This window comes from Canis lupus, chromosome 11, assembly GCF_048164855.1.
Source record: "Canis lupus baileyi chromosome 11, mCanLup2.hap1, whole genome shotgun sequence".
NCBI lineage: Eukaryota > Metazoa > Chordata > Mammalia > Carnivora > Canidae > Canis > Canis lupus.
Window position 1 is genome coordinate 19,509,711 of NC_132848.1, and position 18,325 is coordinate 19,528,035.

General features: G+C 41.9%; 1 protein-coding gene and 1 pseudogene across 6 annotated transcripts in view; one reads left to right on the top strand and one right to left on the bottom strand.

Moving 5' to 3' along the window:
- The window catches only part of PPP6R2 (protein phosphatase 6 regulatory subunit 2), an 83,542-nt gene that overhangs the window by 45,256 nt on the left and 19,961 nt on the right, over positions 1–18,325 (bottom strand). For 4 of the 6 annotated variants that reach the window (XM_072843407.1, XM_072843408.1, XM_072843409.1 and 1 more), the window contains one exon: positions 10,493–10,618. Coding sequence is in view for 1 of the 6 variants with exons in the window: in XM_072843401.1 (XP_072699502.1) it covers positions 6,646–6,740 (95 nt within the window). In the remaining 5 variants the exon portion in view is untranslated. Of the gene's footprint in view, positions 1–6,238; positions 6,262–6,645; positions 6,857–10,492; positions 10,619–18,325 lie in introns of those variants that run through there. The other 2 variants (XM_072843401.1, XM_072843411.1) reach the window with 2 other exon arrangements.
- Positions 11,311–11,479, top strand: LOC140600553 (U2 spliceosomal RNA; annotated as a pseudogene).

The window sequence follows — 18,325 nt, forward strand, 5'->3', positions numbered from 1 at the left end:
CATAAATAGACCAGATTTTTACACAGGATCCTAATTATTTTCAGCTTTGTAGGCCACACAGGGTCTCTGTTGTACATTCTTTTCTCTCTGTTTTTTAAGATTTTATTTATTTATTCATGAGAGAGAGAGAGAGAGAGACAGGCAGGAAGAGGGAGAAGCAAGCAGGCTCCCTGCAAGGAGCCCGATGTGGGACTCTATCCTGGACCCAGGCAACACACCCTGAGCCGAAGGCAGATCCTCAACCACTGAGCCACCCAAGTGCCCCTCTTTTCTTTTTCTTAACAATCCTTTAAAAACATAAAAACCCTTCTTCTACAAGCTGTACAGCAATAAGCAGTGAGCTAGATTTCCCCACAGGCTTAATTTTGCTAACCAATGACCTTGCATATGACATGGTCCATCTTGGTGAATGTGGCATATGCACCAGAGAAGCCTTTATTCTGTTGCTGTTGGGTGGGTCAGTTAAATCAAGCTGATTGATAATGTTAATCAAGTCTCCTACATCCTCATAGATTTTGTGTCTACTTGTTTTGTCAATAAGAGAGAAGGGTTGCAGTCTTTATGGATCTACTTATTTCTCCTTTTGATTCTGTAAGTTTTTGGTTCACGTATTTTGAATTTCCTTTATCATGTGGATGTATATTTAGGATTGTTCTATCTTCTTTTTTAATTTTTTTTAATTTTTATTTATTTATGATAGTCACAGAGAGAGAAAGAGAGAGAGGCAGAGACATAGGCAGAGGGAGAAGCAGGCTCCATGCACCGGAAGCCCGATGTGGGATTCGATCCCGGGTCTCCAGGATCACGCCCGGGGCCAAAAGCAGGCGCCAAACCGCTGCGCCACCCAGAGATCCCTGTTCTATCTTCTTGATGAATTTCCTCTTTGATCATTTTGAAATGTCCCTCATTACTACTGGCAAAATACCATGTCTTAAGTCTGCTTTGTCTAACATCAATACAGCACAGTCTTCCTCTGGTTCATGTTTGGTTATTATCCTTCACCATCCTTTCACTATCAACCTATTTGTGTCTTTATACTTAGTGTTCCTTTAATGTAAACATGTAAACAGTGTATGACTGATTGGTCTCACTTTTATTTAGTCTGTTATTCTCTGCTCTTTAAGATTTATTTATTTTAGAGAGAGTGTGTACAGGGGGGTGGAGAGGCAGGAAAGGGAAAGAGAAGAGAATCCTCAAGCAGACTCCTCACTGAGTGCAGAGCCCAATGTGGGGCTCGATCCTAGGACCCTATTATTTTCTTTTTTTAAAAAAAGATTTTATTTATTCATTCATGAGAAACAGAGAGAGCAGCAGAGACACGCAGAGGGAGAAGAAACAGGGTCCATGTGGGAGCCCAATGTGCGACTTGATCCCAGGACCCCAGGATCATGCTCAAAAGGCAAAGGCAGATGCTCAACCACTGAGCCACCCAGGCACCCCCGTCTTGCAGATTTTTAAAATACAAACTGACATGCTAATACTAAAATGTATATGGAAATTAGAAAAACAAAATAAAACCTAGAATAGCCAAAGAAATTTTGAAAAGGAATTACAGGGACGCCTGGGTGGCTCAGCAATTTGGCACCTGCCTTCGGCTCAGGGCATGACCCCGGGGTCCCGGGATCAAGTCTCACGTTGGGCTCCCTGCATGGAGCCTGCTTCTCCCTCTGCCTGTGTCTCTGTGTCTGTGCCTCTCATGAATAAATAAATAAAATCTTAAAAACAAATTTTAATTGCACACTTAAGTGGATGAATTCTCTCAATAAAGTTGTTAATGGGGTGCCTGGGGGGCTCAGTAAGTAAAGCCTGTACCTTTGGCTCAAGGCATGATCCTAAAATAGCCAAACTGTGGAAGGAGCCTCGGTGTCCATTGAAAGATGAATGGATAAAGAAGATGTGGTTTATGTATACAATGGAATATCACTCAGCCATTAGAAACGACAAATACCCACCATTTGCTTCAACGTGGATGGAACTGGAGGGTATTATGCTGAGTGAAGTAAGTCAATCAGAGAAGGACAAACATTGTATGTTCTCATTCATTTGGGGAATATAAATAATAGTGAAAGGGAATATAAGGGAAGGGAGAAGAAATGTGTGGGAAATATCAGAAAGGAAGACAGAACATAAAGACTCCTAACTCTGGGAAACAAACTAGGGGTGATGGAAGGGGAGGAGGGCAGGGGGTGAGGGTGAATGGGTGACGGGCACTGAGGGGGGCACGTGATGGGATGAGCACTGGGTGTTATTCTGTATGTTGGTAAATTGAACACCAATAAAAAATAAATTTATTATTAAAAAAAAAAAAAAAAGAAACCAACCTCCAAAAAAAAAAAAAAAAGGCATGATCCTGAGGTCCTGTGATGGAGCTCTGCATCGGGGCTCCCTGCGAAGAGTTAGAGGAGTTACGAGCAGTCTGCTTGAGATCCTCTCCCTCTGCTCTGCTCCTCCCTCCCGACTCACGCACACACGCTCTCTCACAGATACGTAAATCTTAAAAAAAGAAAGTAATCCTATGTGTTTGAAACTAAATAACATATCCCCAGTAAAACCCTTAAGGTAAAAAAGGGACTAAGCAGCATGTATAATGGAATAATGATGAAAATATTTCAGGTCCAGATTTGTAAGACAAAGCTATAAGTAGTACTTTAGGAAAGAATATACAGTTTTAAATACATTTGCCAGAAAATAAGAATCTTTAAAACTAAATAAACTAGGTAACTAATTTAAGAAATTAGACAAGAAAAAACAAAGTACAATAGCCTGAATCAGTGAAATAGAACATTTTAAAAGTGAGGTCAACTAAAACTTTTTGAAAAAATACTTAAGTATTCTCACTGCACAACTGCAGGACTGGCCAGGTCATCGCAGAGGTGTCACACACTCCCACTAGGAGGGAAGACAGGCAGACGCTCCATGGCACCCAGGACGGCACTCCGTGAAACCATGTGCGTCCCCAGCAGCCCCGGAATCCCCCTACCTCCACATCCCAAGAAATGACAGGGCCCTGTACAAGCAGGAGGCAGCAGAGCAGGAAGCAAACACGGGGGATCGCACACTGTTAGACTGCAAATGAGAGGGACACATGGCAACGTGGATGAATCCTAAAAGGATGGGGCTAAATGAAAAAACCTAAGAAACAGATCAAGGCCATAATATGATCCACGCACTTAATTTAAAATGCGTGCACTCCTGACAACATGCATCCACAGGACACAGACACAGGACAGGGTACACTGAACACATCACAGTGACTGCCCTATAGGGAGGGATGGGGTCCAAGGAAACAAGATGCCAGCTGAGGAAGTGAACCCAGGAGCACATCCCCAGAGAGGGGGAAAGGAATGAGAAGCCGTCAGAGCAGCTCCATGGAAGCTGCAGGCTGTTCCCTCACCAGGTCCAGCGGCGGGCAGGAATGGTCAGAGGTTGTTCAGCATGTTCCCCAAAAACCAGGAGCCACAGAGGTTCCAGGTTAAATTTCCACCTCGTCACTGTTCTAAGTGGCTAGGGCTTATGCTTGTTTTTGCTTGTTGTTTTCTCATTTTTTAACTTATTTGGGGAAATCTCACACATAGCTAACTTTAGAATAGGAAACAAGGGATGCTTGGGTGGCTCAGCGGTTGAGCGTCTGCCTTTGGCCCAGGGCGTGATCCTAGAGTCCTGGGATCGAGTCCCGCGTCAGACTCCCTCCCTGCATGGAGCCTGTTTCTCCCTCTGCCTGTGTCTCTGCCTCTGCGTTTCTCATGAATAAATAAATAAAATCTTAAAAAACAAAAACAAACAAACAAAAAAACAGGACAATGAACCCTCCCATGCCATTCCCTCAACATGGATCAATTCAGGCCCATCTCTTCCCTGGATTGTCTCCTACTCGGTCCACCTGCAAGTTCCCCAGACATTCCTCATTTCACTGCCCTGGCTAGTGAAAAATCTGTCCAGTATTATTTACTTTGCCATTAAGTCTGTCCAGGTATCTTGCAAGTCTCCTGCACGGAGCAGCAGAGGCAGTGTCTCGCTGGCAGAACCACACAGATGCACTGAGGTACCCCCACTGCACCCTCAACCACTGATCGGGGGCTGTCGATGCCGCCTGTGTGATGCCAACAAAGCAAACACAGACCTGGGTCTGTACACGTGAGCCCACAGACCACAGGTTCCTTTGGGGTAGGGAGAGGTCATAGGTCTGATGTATTCTATCACAGACTAAACACAGAACAAACCTTGTACAAAAAATAAAACCAAAACTAAACCCAAATCATATTACCCACTTACTCTTAGCTTATAATTTGAAACAATAAGCTAATTTAACGTCCACCTATTTACTCCTAAATTATAAAACAGGAAGTTTAGTAAGGACATCTATCCTGCACATTCAAGGGCTTCTGAGAACCCACCCCATTTACAGAATCAAGTGTACCATCTATTCACTAAACCAAGTCCGAGGGACCCGTCTGTAAAAGCCGGCCCAGCTCAATAGTTTACAAGACACTGTGATTTTTCAGGCCGGTAAATTTTTTTAATTTAGAAAACCAACAGAGGGGGATCCCTGGGTGGCACAGCGGTTTAGCGCCTGCCTTTGGCCCAGGGCGCGATCCTGGAGACCTGGGATCGAGTCCCACATTGGGCTCCCGGTGCATGGAGCCTGCTTCTTTCTCCCTCTCCCTCTGCCTATGTCTCTGCCTCTCTCTCTCTATCATAAATAAATAAAAATTAAAAAAAAGAAAAAAAAGAAAAAAGAAAACCAACAGAGGATTGCCAACTTTTCAACTTGGCCAAACTAGGAAGAGGGAAGGAAGAGACAAAAGACACAAAGCAGGAAAGGATGAACTAATATCACCCATATTTACGTTAATTTCAGGAACCAATGACTTTTTATCTCAAAAAAAAAAAAAAAAGAAAGCCATAATCTCAGGATTAAGAATAACATTTCACTTTGAAAAAATAAGAGTTTGAGGGGATCCCTGGGTAGCTCAGCGGTTTGGCGCCTGCCTTTGGCCCAGGGCGCGATCCTGGAGTCCTGGGATCGAGTCCCACGTCGGGCTCCTGGCATGGAGCCTGCTTCTCCTTCCTCCTGTGTCTCTGCCTCTCTCTCTCTCTATCATAAATAAATAAATAAATAAATAAGTAAGTAAGTAAATAAATAAATAAATAAATCTTAAAAAAAAAAAAAATAAGAGTTTGGGATGCCTGGGTGGCTCAGCAGTTGGGCATCTGCCTTCGGCCCAGGGCGCAATCCTGGAGTCCCTGGAATCGAGTCCCACATCGGGCTCCCCACATGGAGCCTGCTTCTCCCTCTGCCTGTGTCTCTGCCTCTCTGTGTCGTGAATAAATATATAAAATTTAAAAAAAACAAAGAAAAAAAATAAGAGTTTTAAGAAAAATGTACCTTACCACTTATTTTGCTAATGTCACCAATTATTACAGACCAGCACGTGAAAACATCTAATTACATTACCACTGATACTTGAAATAAAACCATTAATTTAGACTATTTGCTTCATCTCGTATCAGTACCTTAAATAAAAAAAATCTCTGCAACAGTATTGATATGTCTCTCACTATCCACACATTTATTTTTATTTTAAGATTTTATTTATTCAGAAGAGACGCACAGAGAGGCAGAGACATAGACAAAGGGAGGAGAAGCAGGCTCTATGCAGGAGCCTGATGTGGGACTCGATCCCAGAATTCCAGGATAACACCTTGAGCCAAAGGCAGGCGCTCAACCACTGAGCCACCAGATGTCCCTATCCACACATTTTTAAGAAATATTTCAATGATTACATCAGTGGCACCCTTTGAAGAGCTTGCTGCAGCTAATTTTGCTGTCAAAGGACCTAGTGTAAACTGTTTCCAGAACCATTATTCAGATAACGGTACATCTTTGGCTTCCAAACGTTTCCTGTGTCCCTGCAATTGTGCACTACCCAGCGCAGAGGTGCCAGCATCCTGTCAGCCGGCCCTTACCTACAGAGAAAGCTGTAACTTCCCTTCCCTGGATGACCCAGAGGCCCACCACTAATAGCATCCTTACGACAAATAACTGGCTTGAGACGCCTCTAGTATACCCGAGTATCAGCACAGCACCAGGGCTCCTGGCACATCCTGACAATGCCCTTGTACAGTCCATCTGCAACACTAAGCAAACTATTACCAACGTCTTCTAGACATTTATCCAACAGCTGAATGAATGGAACCTGAAGTTCTTCTTTATTTACTTTCAGTTAACATAACTTACTCTTACTTTACTTTTATTTAGCATAACGATCACACAGAAGAAATAATAATTTCTCTAAAGAGAAATGCTGCCCATATGAGTATGTAGTTCCATGAACAGAGCCCTTCAAGAGAACATTCTGTGGCAGAGACTGTTGCTAAGAGAAAACGAGAATCTGGAATGCACCCTAGTACCTGTCTGGCCATAAACAGTTGGGTTTTTGTTGTTTTAATTCATGATCAAAGCCCTGGCTCTGCTGTGTGAGCTGGGGCCAGTCACAAGACCTCTTGTGCCTTGGTTTCCACCCCTGTAAACCAGGGACAAAAAGCATCCCGAAGAGCTGCTGTAACAGCCCCAGATTCGTGGCTGGCACATTTTGTCTTCATGGATTCTGACCGCAAAGAACAGAAGGAAACAGATGAGGTCACCTTGCCACAGAGCATGGGTTCAGTGATGGCCAAAGCGGCACAGCTCTCCCAACCCCACCTTCAGTGGCATCACACTGGCCACATAAATCGGACATGATGGAAGTATCTTCACTATGGAGATCGACGAATGCTTCAAACCACAAGGGTTTTTAGTCTTCTGGAGAGCGAGTTATGAAACACTGACCAATGTACCACTGGAATTCTAGCTGACCTGAAAAAAGGGCAATATGAGTGCACAGAGAACAAGGAATTTTTGCACAATTAACAACTGAGACCATGTCTATAATGGGCACGCTGCACCGGAGCAAAGATCCAAGAAGGCCTAATCGTAAAAAAAATAAAAAAAAAAAAAAGGTCTAGGGTGAGATGAATAGATGAATAAAAACTGAAATCAGAAGTCAAGAGAAGAAATAACCACAAAGGTAAATTAAAATAACTGTAAAAGAATAATTTATGCAGGTCAATGCAATGCATTCAAAGGAAAGTCATAGCCACCTGAGATTGTCAGACACATACTGTCCAAGCCTCTCAGGACAGAGCCTGGGCTCCTTACTGACCAGGGTGTGTGCCTGCATGTGCCAGAGTGTTTCCACCCCAGCTCCCTCCTTTCACTATACAGAATTCAAAGTTAAACCTATACACTGAATTTTTTTAAAGATTTTATTTATTTATTTGAAAGAGAGAGAGGGAGAAGCAGGTTATCCGCTGAGCAGGGAGCCTGATGCAGGACTCAATCCCAGGATCCTGAGATCACAACCCGAGCTGAAGGCAGACACGTCACTGACTGAGCCACCCAGCGGCCCCTACACTGAATTCTTAATATTGGATACGGCATTATTTCTAGAACTTCTATTTGGTAGTTCTTCAAACATTATAGATAACGTTCTATAGTTTCCCATATTTTTACTTTTTTTTTTTGAGGTTTTATACCTTTATCTAACAACCAGCAATTAATTCTCATCCACCTTAACTGTCTATAGATTTTTGATAGTAGTGACAGGTAACATAGGTAACCAGTGTGCAGAGCTTGTTTGGTGAATTGTTCATCCTCATTACGTTTTCTGGACAACGGCACACAGATACAGTATATAAACTTCTTGATTCCTTTGGCCCAGACAGCTTTGTGGGCCTGGTGTCAATTCGCACATCTGGAGTTCCCATCCCCTTCATGGCAAATTTCTGGATCTCTCCGAGTGCCCAAGGGGCACACTTCTTGAAACCCACTCCATGGATGCGCCTGTGGCTGTTGGCAGAACAGTTCTTCTTCTCACCACCCTTCTTTGCGGGAACTATTCTTCTGGGCCCTAGTTGGAAAGTCTTTAAATATATCTTTAAAAATAAACAGCATGCTTGTGTTACAGTTTATTTCTGATAATTCCAAAATCTGAAGTCTTGGAGGGTCTGTTTCTACTGATTTTCACTCATGGTGTGCTTGGTCATTCTTGTCTGCATACAAATCAATGTTCTTCAAATATACCCGCAGGGCTTTTTTGGCATCTTAGGATAAAGGTAACTTCCTCCACAGAGGTTTTATGCCTGCTTCTGCATAAATGCCTGAAGGCATTCACTGAGCCAGAACACCTTAAACTAAATTTGTACTTGATTCCCCTGAAGTAACAGGCAATGGGAACCTAGGTTAGAAATCCTCACAAACGCTAATCCATGGCCCCATATATTGTTCCCACCTTCTTTTCCACAGTATTTACCAGTAGAAAGATAACCAGGTGGGGGCAGGGATACAGTGAGGCAGATGTGCTTCTCCGTCACCTGAGGATGGAGCCTTCAGAGCCCCCTTTTACAGGGGAGAGTCTCCCCTGGGCGCTCCATCTTGAGAGGGCTGAGTAACTTACTACTCTCCTTACCCTACCAGACCTCTAAAATCAAACGCCACTTAGTCCAGATCATCAAATGCCCTCAGGGCAAAGGCAGATCCTGTGGTGCTTAAATTACTTACCTCGGTTCTTCCTTCCTGGTTTCAGTCTAGAACTTCCTTGTTATATATCAGTTCTCTGGGTATTTTTTGGTTTTGTTTTGTTTTTTTAAAGATTTTTTATTTATTCATTCATGAGAGACACAGAGAGAAAGAGAGAGAGAGGCAGAGACAGGGACAGAGAGAGAAGCAGGCTCCATGCAGGGAGCCCGACGTGGGACTCGATGCTAGGACCCCAGGATCATGGCCTGAGCCAAAGGCAAATGCTCAACCGCTGAGCTACCCAGGCATCCCCACAATTCTATACTGAAATTTATATTCTCTTATCACTGTGGGGAATTATTCCACTCTCTCTCTTGACTTCTATACATGTTAATGTGAGATCTGTTGTAGGTAATCTTTTACCTGTAGCTTAAGAGCTTCTAATATGTGGGTATGGAGTTTCTTTTTTATTTATACTGCTTGGAACACAGTGTGCTTCCAAAATCTGTGGATTTATATCTCTAAGTAGTTTCTAAAAAGCCAAAATTATTAATACTTTGAATAATGACTCTCCTCCATTTTCCTTATTTTTCCATTCTGGGATGTCAGCTACACATTGATGATATATTTTTATTATATCCTCCATTTCTCTTAACCTTACTTTCCACCCCCTCATCTCTCAGTGCTACAGGCTGGTAATTTCTTCAGACATATACTTCAGTTCACAAATTCTGTCTTCAACCATATTTTGATCTGTTTAATCCACATACACGGAGTTTTTAATTTCAACAGTTTCCATTTCTGAAAGTTCTATTTGGATCATTGTGCTGCTTTGCTTTTCATTGCTAATTTTTTTTGTTCTGTATTATTTCACACATTTCATACATTAGTACATACACTGCATCCAAATATTCAATATGTACAAGCCTTGGGGCATCTAATCATGCTAACTCTTCCTCCCAGAGCTATGTGTGTTGTGATTGTAAATTCACGTTTGCTTGAAGTTACTCTATAGAAATCCCACTGGCCAGCACTCAGAAGGCTTTCCTCTGAAAATGATTTGTTCTCTTCAGTAGAGGAACAAAGGAGGGTTATCATAATTCCTAACTGTTCCTTTTTAAAAATGTTTTCTTTTCTGGCTTTTGGAAAGTTATCTTAGTTGCTGTAGGGCTTTGGAATTTTTGTTTTTTAAAGATTTATTTGAGAGAAAGACATAGAAACAGAGAATCCATACATGGGGGAGAGAAACCTGAAGCAGACTGACTCCCCACTGAGCATGGAGCCTGAGATCACGACCTGAGTTGAAATCAAGAGCTGGAAGGCTTAACCAACAGAGCCACCCAGGTGCCCCAGTTTTTTGTTTCTGTTTTTAAGTAGGCTCCATGCCCAGCGCGGAGCCCAACGTGGGGTTCAAACGCACAACCATGAAATCAAGACCTGAGCTGAGATCAGGAGTCAGACACTCAACTGACTGAGCCATCCCAGTACCCTAAGTTATTTTAATTTTTAATGCACTGAAGTACTGAAGAGAAATTATTATAATTTATGCAGCATGTAATTGGATGGCAATCGGGTAAACCTTTGGAGAGTATACTGTGGCTTGTCATCTTGCACAAGGAATGTATGCTCTGGATGGCGACCACGACAGTGCCTATGCCCCGACTCGTGTGTTCCCCACAACTGAGACAGAGAATAGCCTCACTACATACACACAGGCTAGCCCCGTTTTTTTGGATGAGGGAGAACAACTTTTCCACAACAAAGAATCTTAAAACCAGATATAGAAGGATCAAAAAAACCCCCAAAACAATAAGCTATAACATACACCTTCAAAACTAATAAGCATTTTGCTCTCATCCATCTCTGAACTTCTGCTTTTACAGTATATTTACATAAATTAGAATAAAGAACAATTAAAAAGGAAAATTATCTTACCTTCTATGGAAACTTCTTAATTCTAAGTTCAAACAAAATATGAAAACATCTGGGGTTTTTTTCTTGGACTATATGTAACTTTAAGAAAGATTTTTTCATTCAGTAGAAGATTTAGAATTTCTTCACCTGAAAAATAAGAAAAAAGCTTATTTTAAGTTCTGCCTTTGTAAAGTTAACTTACCAAAACAGAGAACAGGAAAACAAAAATCAGTATCTTAACTTAGTATTCAAATTATCAGAACATTTCATAATTTTTTTTAAGGATTTTATTTATTTATTCATGAGAGACACAGGGAGAGAGGCAGAGACACAGGCAGAGGGAGAAGCAGGCTCCATGCAAGGAGCCTGACGTGGGACTCGATCCCAGGACCCCAGGATCGTGACCTGAGCTGAAGGCCGCCGCTCAACCATGGAGCTACCCAGGTGCCCCGAGACAATGGTATTGATGATATACACCCATGCTGTATCTGAGTAACTAGCTCAATGGTTAGAACGTCACTCCAAAGAATTCATGTGAGAAGGATCTCCATGAAGTTGTCCAGTTTCATAACTATACACCATTACCACCAGGATATGCACATCGCCAGACACAAATGACTGGAGAGCTTACTGATAATCCGTAGCAATTTCTAGAAGAAAAGCGTAGAACCTGGGACTGTTCATTTTATATTTGCATGAAAGTCACGATTTTATATTTTGAAAATTTTATGTTAGCAACAGAGACAGTGGACTGCTCTAGAATATGAGGTTAAAGAGACATAATCACCAAATGTAACATTTAGATCTTATCTGAGTCCAATCAGAACATATCAAATGTAATCATTTTTTATCAAGTATATTTCCTGTTCTTATCAGTTTAATATCTGATAGGAGTCCTCTATCAAAGTACAGTATATTAAATGGATTTCTGAGGGGCACTGGGTAGCTGTCGGTTGGGTGTCTGCCTTTGGCTCAGGTCATGATCCTGGGGTCCTGGGTCAAGCCTGGTGCTGGGCTCCCTAGTCAGCTGGAAGTCTGCTTCTCCCTCTGCATTTGCCCCTCCCCCTGCTGGTGTGTGCACTTATCCGTGCATGCTTTCTCTGTCAAATAAATAAATAAAACAAATAAAATAGATTTCTGGAACTAAAAAACAGAATAGGAGCTTGCTCCATCCACTCTATGCATTGACCTGCAGCGCAGTACTTCCAGGAGCAGCGCACTCTCCCCTGGGGGAAATAAAAAAAAAAGGACAAAAACGACAAATGTAAAAAGTTGTATTTGAAGCTATTGGGGAAATCCAAATATGGACTGCTATTAGATGATATTAGCAATTACTATGAATTCTTTCTTAGTTATAATAATGATATGGTGGCTATGTTTTTAAAAATAAAAACTGTTCTAATTTGTTAGAAAAAGTGAAGTATTCATGGGTAAAATAACACTATTTCTGGTATTCACTTCAAAAATACTCCACAAGGGGATCCCTGGGTAGATCAGTGGTTTAGCACCTCCTTCAGCCCAGGGCATAGTCCTGGGGACCCGGGATCGAGTCCCGCGTCAGACTCCCTGCATGGAGCCTGCTTCTCCCTCTGCCTGTGTCTCTGCCTCTCTCTCTCTCTCTCTTTCTATCTCATGAATAAATAAATAAAATCTTAAAAAAAAAATACTCCACAAAAAGATACAAACCAAACAAAAATTTTAAGTGTGGGGGGAGAAGGCACCTGGGTGGCTCAGCCAGTTGGGCATTTGCCTTCAGCTCAGGTCACAATTGCAGGGTCCTGGGATAGAGCCTCACATTGGGTTTCTTGCTCAGGAGGGAGCCTGACTCTCCCTCTGCTCATGCTCCCTCTTTCTCAAATAAAAATCCTTACCAAAAAAAGTGTGATGGGTGTTATGCCGTATGTTGGCAAATTGAACTACAAAAAAAAACAAAACACAACAACAACAAAAAAAAGTGTGAGAGAGAGACAGATGGGGGGAAAATGGCAAAGTACTGATCACTCTTGAAGCTGTGTGGTGAGTACATGAGTGTTCACTGCAATGTTTTCTGTATATTTGTGTAATTTCTAAATTTCATATAAAAACCAATCAGGCAGGACAGGACTCCTGGGTGGCTTAGGGGTTGAGCATCCGCCTTTGGCTCAGGGCGTGACCCTGGGGTCCTGGCATCGAGCTTCCCACAGGGAGCCTGCTTCTCCCTCTGCCTGTGTCTCTGCCTCTCTATGTCTCTCATGAATAAATAAAGAAAATCCTTAAAAAAAAAAAAAAAAAAAAAACAAGCAAAAAAAGGCAGCCAAAGTTGTGCTAGTGAGCCAGAAATGTCAGTGTTACCATCTTCTAAAACTGAGAACTCTTTTTATTACATTAATAATTAAAATTATTAAGCTGAATAATTCAACACTGGCTTTTCAGCACTTCATACACAATTTTCTTTTTTTTTTTTAAGATTTTTTTTATTTATTCATAGAGACAGAGAGAGAGAGGCAGAGACACAGGCAGAGGAGAAGCAGGCATCATACAGAGAGAGCCTGATGTGGGACTTGATCCAGGGTCTCCAGGATCACACCCTGGGCTGCAGGCGGCGCTAAACCGCTGCGCCACCAGGGCTGCCCCCATACACAATTTTCAAAATAATCAAGTATTTTTGTTAAGACTGACTTTAGGCCTGATTATTCTGACTTTGAACTAATGTTCATTTGTATTTATGTTGGAGGGGGAGGGGCTTGCTAATTTGCTATTGTTTTTTATTTAATTCTGTGCTAACTTATATAAAATATTTACATGGTTCCAAAGTCAAAAGTATTTAGAGGTGTCCCAGACCAACAGACCCACTCAAAGGAGAGTAGTGGGGCTGAGAGCTGAAAAGAAACTACATGTCCTGCAGGCTGGGGGTGTTGGGAGTTCCAACCCGGGCAGAAGAACCTCCCAGAGCACCCTGAGGCACACAGCAAAGACCTGAATAAAACCCTGTCTTCAGGGTCAAAATTACATCTGGAGCAAAGGCCACACCCAAACACTAAATTCAAAACCAAAACAGATCTACTCAAAGAATAATCTACTCAAAGAATAATCCAAGCCTGACAGGAGCAAAATGATCTTCCAATAATTTAACTATCTGCCAGGACAAAACTCAAAATCATAATCCAGATATCAACATACAAAAAAAATATTAGACATACAAAGTAGCAGAAAATGTAACACTGTGTGTGTGTGTGTGTGTGTGTGTGTATTTTTTAATTAAAAAGCAGCTGCAGGTGGTGGGGGCACCTGTGTTGGTTGAGCAGTTAACTCTTGATCTCCACTCAGGTTGTGTTCTCCAGCTCATGGGATCAAGCAAGCCCTGCACTGAGCTGTGCACTCAGCACAGAGTCTGCTTGTCCCCCTACCCTCCACCCCTCCCCATACGCTCCTCATGCTCCCCCACCTTCCTCAAAAAAAGAAAAGCAGCTGGGGGTCCTGGCTGCCTCAGTCAATGAAGTTTGCTACTCTTGACCTCAGGGTTGTGAGTTCAAGCCCCATGTTGGGTGTAGAGATTACTTAAAAATAAAATCCTGAAGGCAACTGACTGGCTCAGTCAGTTAAGTGGCTGACTTGGTTTTGGCTCAGGTCATGATCTTCTGGTGATGAGACTGAGCCCCATGCTGGGCTCTGTGCTCAGTGCAGTCTGCTTGAGGTTCTCTCTCCCTGTTCCTCCAGTTTGCTCGCTCTCCCTAAGAAGGAAATAAAATCTTCAAAAACTAAAATATTTTTTTAAAAATTGTTTAAAAAGCAGCTACTAAAAACAGACCACAGGATGGGGCACCTGGGTGGCTCCGTGGTTGAATCTGCCTTCAGCTCAGGGCGTGATCCCAGGGTCCCGGGATCAAGTCCCATATCGGACTCCCTGCCGGGAGCCTGCTTCTCCCTCTGCCTGTGTGTCTGTCTCTCTCTGTGTGTCTCTCATGAATAAATAAATAATTTTTAAAAATAAAATAAAAATAAAAATAATATTCTGTATCTTTTGTTTTTGCTTTCTTCATAAAACTCTTCCTGGGGTGTCTGGGTAGTTCAGCAGACTCTTAATTTCACCTCAGGTCATGACTTCAGGCTCCTGAGATCAAGCCCCACAATGGGCTGCATCCTTAGGAAGAGTTTGCTTGAGATTCTCTCTCCCTTTCCCTTTGCCCCTACCACTGCTCAAGCGCCCCTCCAAATAAATCAATTAAGAAAAAAAAAACACAAAACTCTTCTTTGTTTTTAAAGATTTTATTTATTTGAGGGGGTAGGGGCAGAGGGAGAAGGAAAATCAAGCAGACTCCAGGCTGAACCCAGAGTCTGATGCCAGGCTCAATCCCACAACCCTGAGATCATAACCTGAGCCAAAAATCAAGAGCTGGACGCTCAACTGACTGAGCCACCTAGGTGCCCCACCTTACTCCCTTAAATGAACATTTTTACTGATTTTAAATATACTATAAAGAAAAGCACATAAATCCTAAGTGAATAGCTCCTTGAATTTTCACAAACGGACCCATGCAACCACACCACCCAGTTCATGAAACTGGACTACCAGTACCCATAAGTAACCCATGTCCCCAAAAGTATCAACCACTGTCCTAACCTGAATCGTAACACCAAAGATTCACGCTCCTTGAGATAACTGTACAGTACTCCTTTATGTTGACTTAACCCTAGTGATGGACACATGGTACTTCTAGTGTTTTGCTATTACAAATAATTCTATAATGAATAGTCTTTTGCAAAGTCATTTCATATTTTTGCCAACATACCTTTAAGTCAGATTCCTAGATGTGGGATTGCTGGGACAAAGGACAAATGCACATAAAACATGCAACATACAAATCCTCCTCCAGAGGTACTGTACCATTTTGCCTGTCTTTCTTTCTTTCCTTCTTTCTCTCTCTTATTTGACAGAAAGAAAAGGAAAGAGAGCATGAGCAAGGGTAGCGAAAGGCTGAGGGAGAAAGAGAAGCAGGCTCCCCACTGAGCAGAGAGAGCTTGATATGGAGCTCGATCCCAGGACCATGACCTGAGCCAAAGGCAGATACTGAACTGACTGAGCCACCCAGGCACCACCACCCCCAAGTTTGTATTTCTACTGGCAAGAAGACAATTTCAACACAGCTTTGTCTAAAGAACATATAGTTAAAATTTTGGATTTCTGCCAGTATGTAAGGTAATTAACTGTCCCAGTTCTGCTGAGGACTGAGAAGTTTCCCAAACAGAAGATTTTCAGCACTAGAACCCAGAAAGTACTGGGCAAACCAGGACAGCTGGCCACTCTACCAATATGGTAAAGGAGAAGTGGTATCTCCATATAGCTTTGATTAGTATTTTTATTACAAGAAATGGTAAGCATCTGTTCAATTATATAAGGTCCATTTTTATTTATTTTCTATAAACTATTCTATCTTTTGCTCATTTTTCTCTATCAGTTATATTGCTTTTCTTCTCAGTTTCTATGAGTTCTTTTATGATGATGATGATGATTTTTAGTCACTGCTGCACCCAATGTGGGGCTCAAGCTCAACCCTGAGATCAAGAGTAGCACACTTCTGGCTGAGTGAGCTAGGCGCGTCTCTATGAATTTTTCCTTTTTTTTTTCTTTAAGTTTTTATTTAAATTCCAGTTAACATACAGTGTGATATTAATTTTAGGTGTAGAGTTCTTTCAACTATTAGACATAATAGTAAAGAGATAAAAGCTCTTTACTATGACAGAAATTCAACATATTTTTCTGTCATTTGTCTTTTGACATTGCTTATGGTGATTTTTACAATGCAGGTTTCTGCTGTTACTGCAATCAATCTTACTGTTTCTAGGCTTAGAGTCATAGTTAGAAAAGTTTTCCCTGGGATCCCTGGGTGGCGCAGCGGTTTGGCGCCTGCCTTTGGCCCAGGGCGCGATCCTGGAGACCCGGGATCGAATCCCACATCGGGCTCCCTGCATGGAGCCTGCTTCTCCCTCTGCCTGTGTCGCTGCCTCTCTCTCTCTCTCTCTCTCTTTTTCTGTGATTATCATGAATAAATAAATAAATAAAATCTTTAAAAAAAAAAGTTTTCCCCACTCCTAAGTTATAAAGAAATTCACCTTTATTTTCTTTTAGCACTCATATAGTTTAACTTTTTACACTGTAATATCCCTGATCTATTTGGAATAATTATTTATTTTGACTATACAAAAGTTAAGAGAGTAAGAATAAAATATCCTAAGGTCTATGATATCCAGGACTATGATGTATGTGTGATACCTATCTCCAGGAAAGGCATATGTGACATTAACCCCAAAATGTGTCCCATGTGCTACCACTCCATACTGCCAGATTTTGTTTTTATTTTCTTTAAACATTTTCTGCTCAGTTTAACACACTTGTCTGTAGGGTAATAAGCCAAAGAGAAGCAATTCTCCCATTTTCCAACAGCTACTAAAGAAGTCCTGTAAGGAAATGGAGATAGAATGAAAAAAAATATTGTAACACCTAAAAGCAGCTATCACATACTAAGAATCAGTCTATGTCGGATGCCTGGGTCTACCTTCAGTTCAGGGCGTGATCCTGGGGTCCTGGGAGGGAGTCCTGCATGGGGCTCCCTTCGAGGAGTCTGCTTCTCCCTCTATGTCTCTGCCTCTCTGTGTGCGTCTCTCATGAATAAATAGAATATTTAAAAAGAAAAAAAAAAGAATCAGTCTACCTCATCAGAGAACAGAACCAAAATCTGAGGAAGAAACTGCTATCTGGACAGACATCCCAGGGTTTAATGAAATTAGGATAGTCAACCCTCTGAAAGGGGGTCTGAAATGTATACAAAATGGAAAGAAGATGTTTTAAAACATTCTCCTGTGGATATTACATTAAAATCCATCAGATCACACTTGTTCAGTTTTCCTAAAAAAAAAAAAAAAAAAGAAAAAAAAAATTTGCACCTAAATCTAATCACCCTGTCAATCTCTTTAGTGGAAATTAGAGAGAAACAAACAAGCTAAACAATACAAAAGGAAGAAACTAGTGAAACCCACAAGGTGGGAGGTTATAGGACAAATAACCAAATTCCTCCAACAAATCAATGACAGAAAAGAGAGGCAGCTTTAAGAATAAGGGATTTAGGAACGCCTGGGTGGCTCAGCAGCTAAGCATCTGCCTTTGGCTCAGGGCCTGATTCTGGAGTCTCCGGATCGAGTCCTGGGTAGGGCTCCCTGCAGGGAGCATGCTTCTCCCTCTGCCTGTGTCTTTGCCTTTCTCTGTGTATCTCTCATGAAAAAATAAAAATAAATAAAATCTTAAAAAAAAAAAAAAAGAATGAAGAATTTAAGAGACCTTCAATAAGGTGTGACATTTACCATGGTTCAACTACAGAAGGCACTTTTTAGGCTGAGTATGGACCCAAGATTAGCAGGCAGGTAAAATGGCATGATTTTGTGATTTCTAGAATTTGTGCTTTTTTAAAAAAAAGATTTTATTTATTTATTCATGAGAGACACAAAGAAAGAGGCAGAGACACAGGCAGAGGGAGAAGCAGGCTCCATGCAGGGAGCCTGACGTGGGACTCAATCCCGGGTCTCCAGGATCAGGCCCTGGGCTGAAGGCGGTGTTAAACTGCTGAGCCACCTGGGCTGCCCCCTAAATTTTATTTTCTCCTGTTGATATGTCTCATGTCAGTTTGATTCTCAGTCTGGCTAGAAGAACCTTGATGGGGACAGGACATTCTTGTTCCCAGACACAGCTGAGATTCATGACATAAATACCTCTTTGCGTGCATACATGCAGGTATGTAACCACCCATCAGAAAACTCTGGCCTAGTGAGCCACATTCCAAGAGTCTTAAAGGGAGACACCAAATCTAAGAGAAGACAACTACT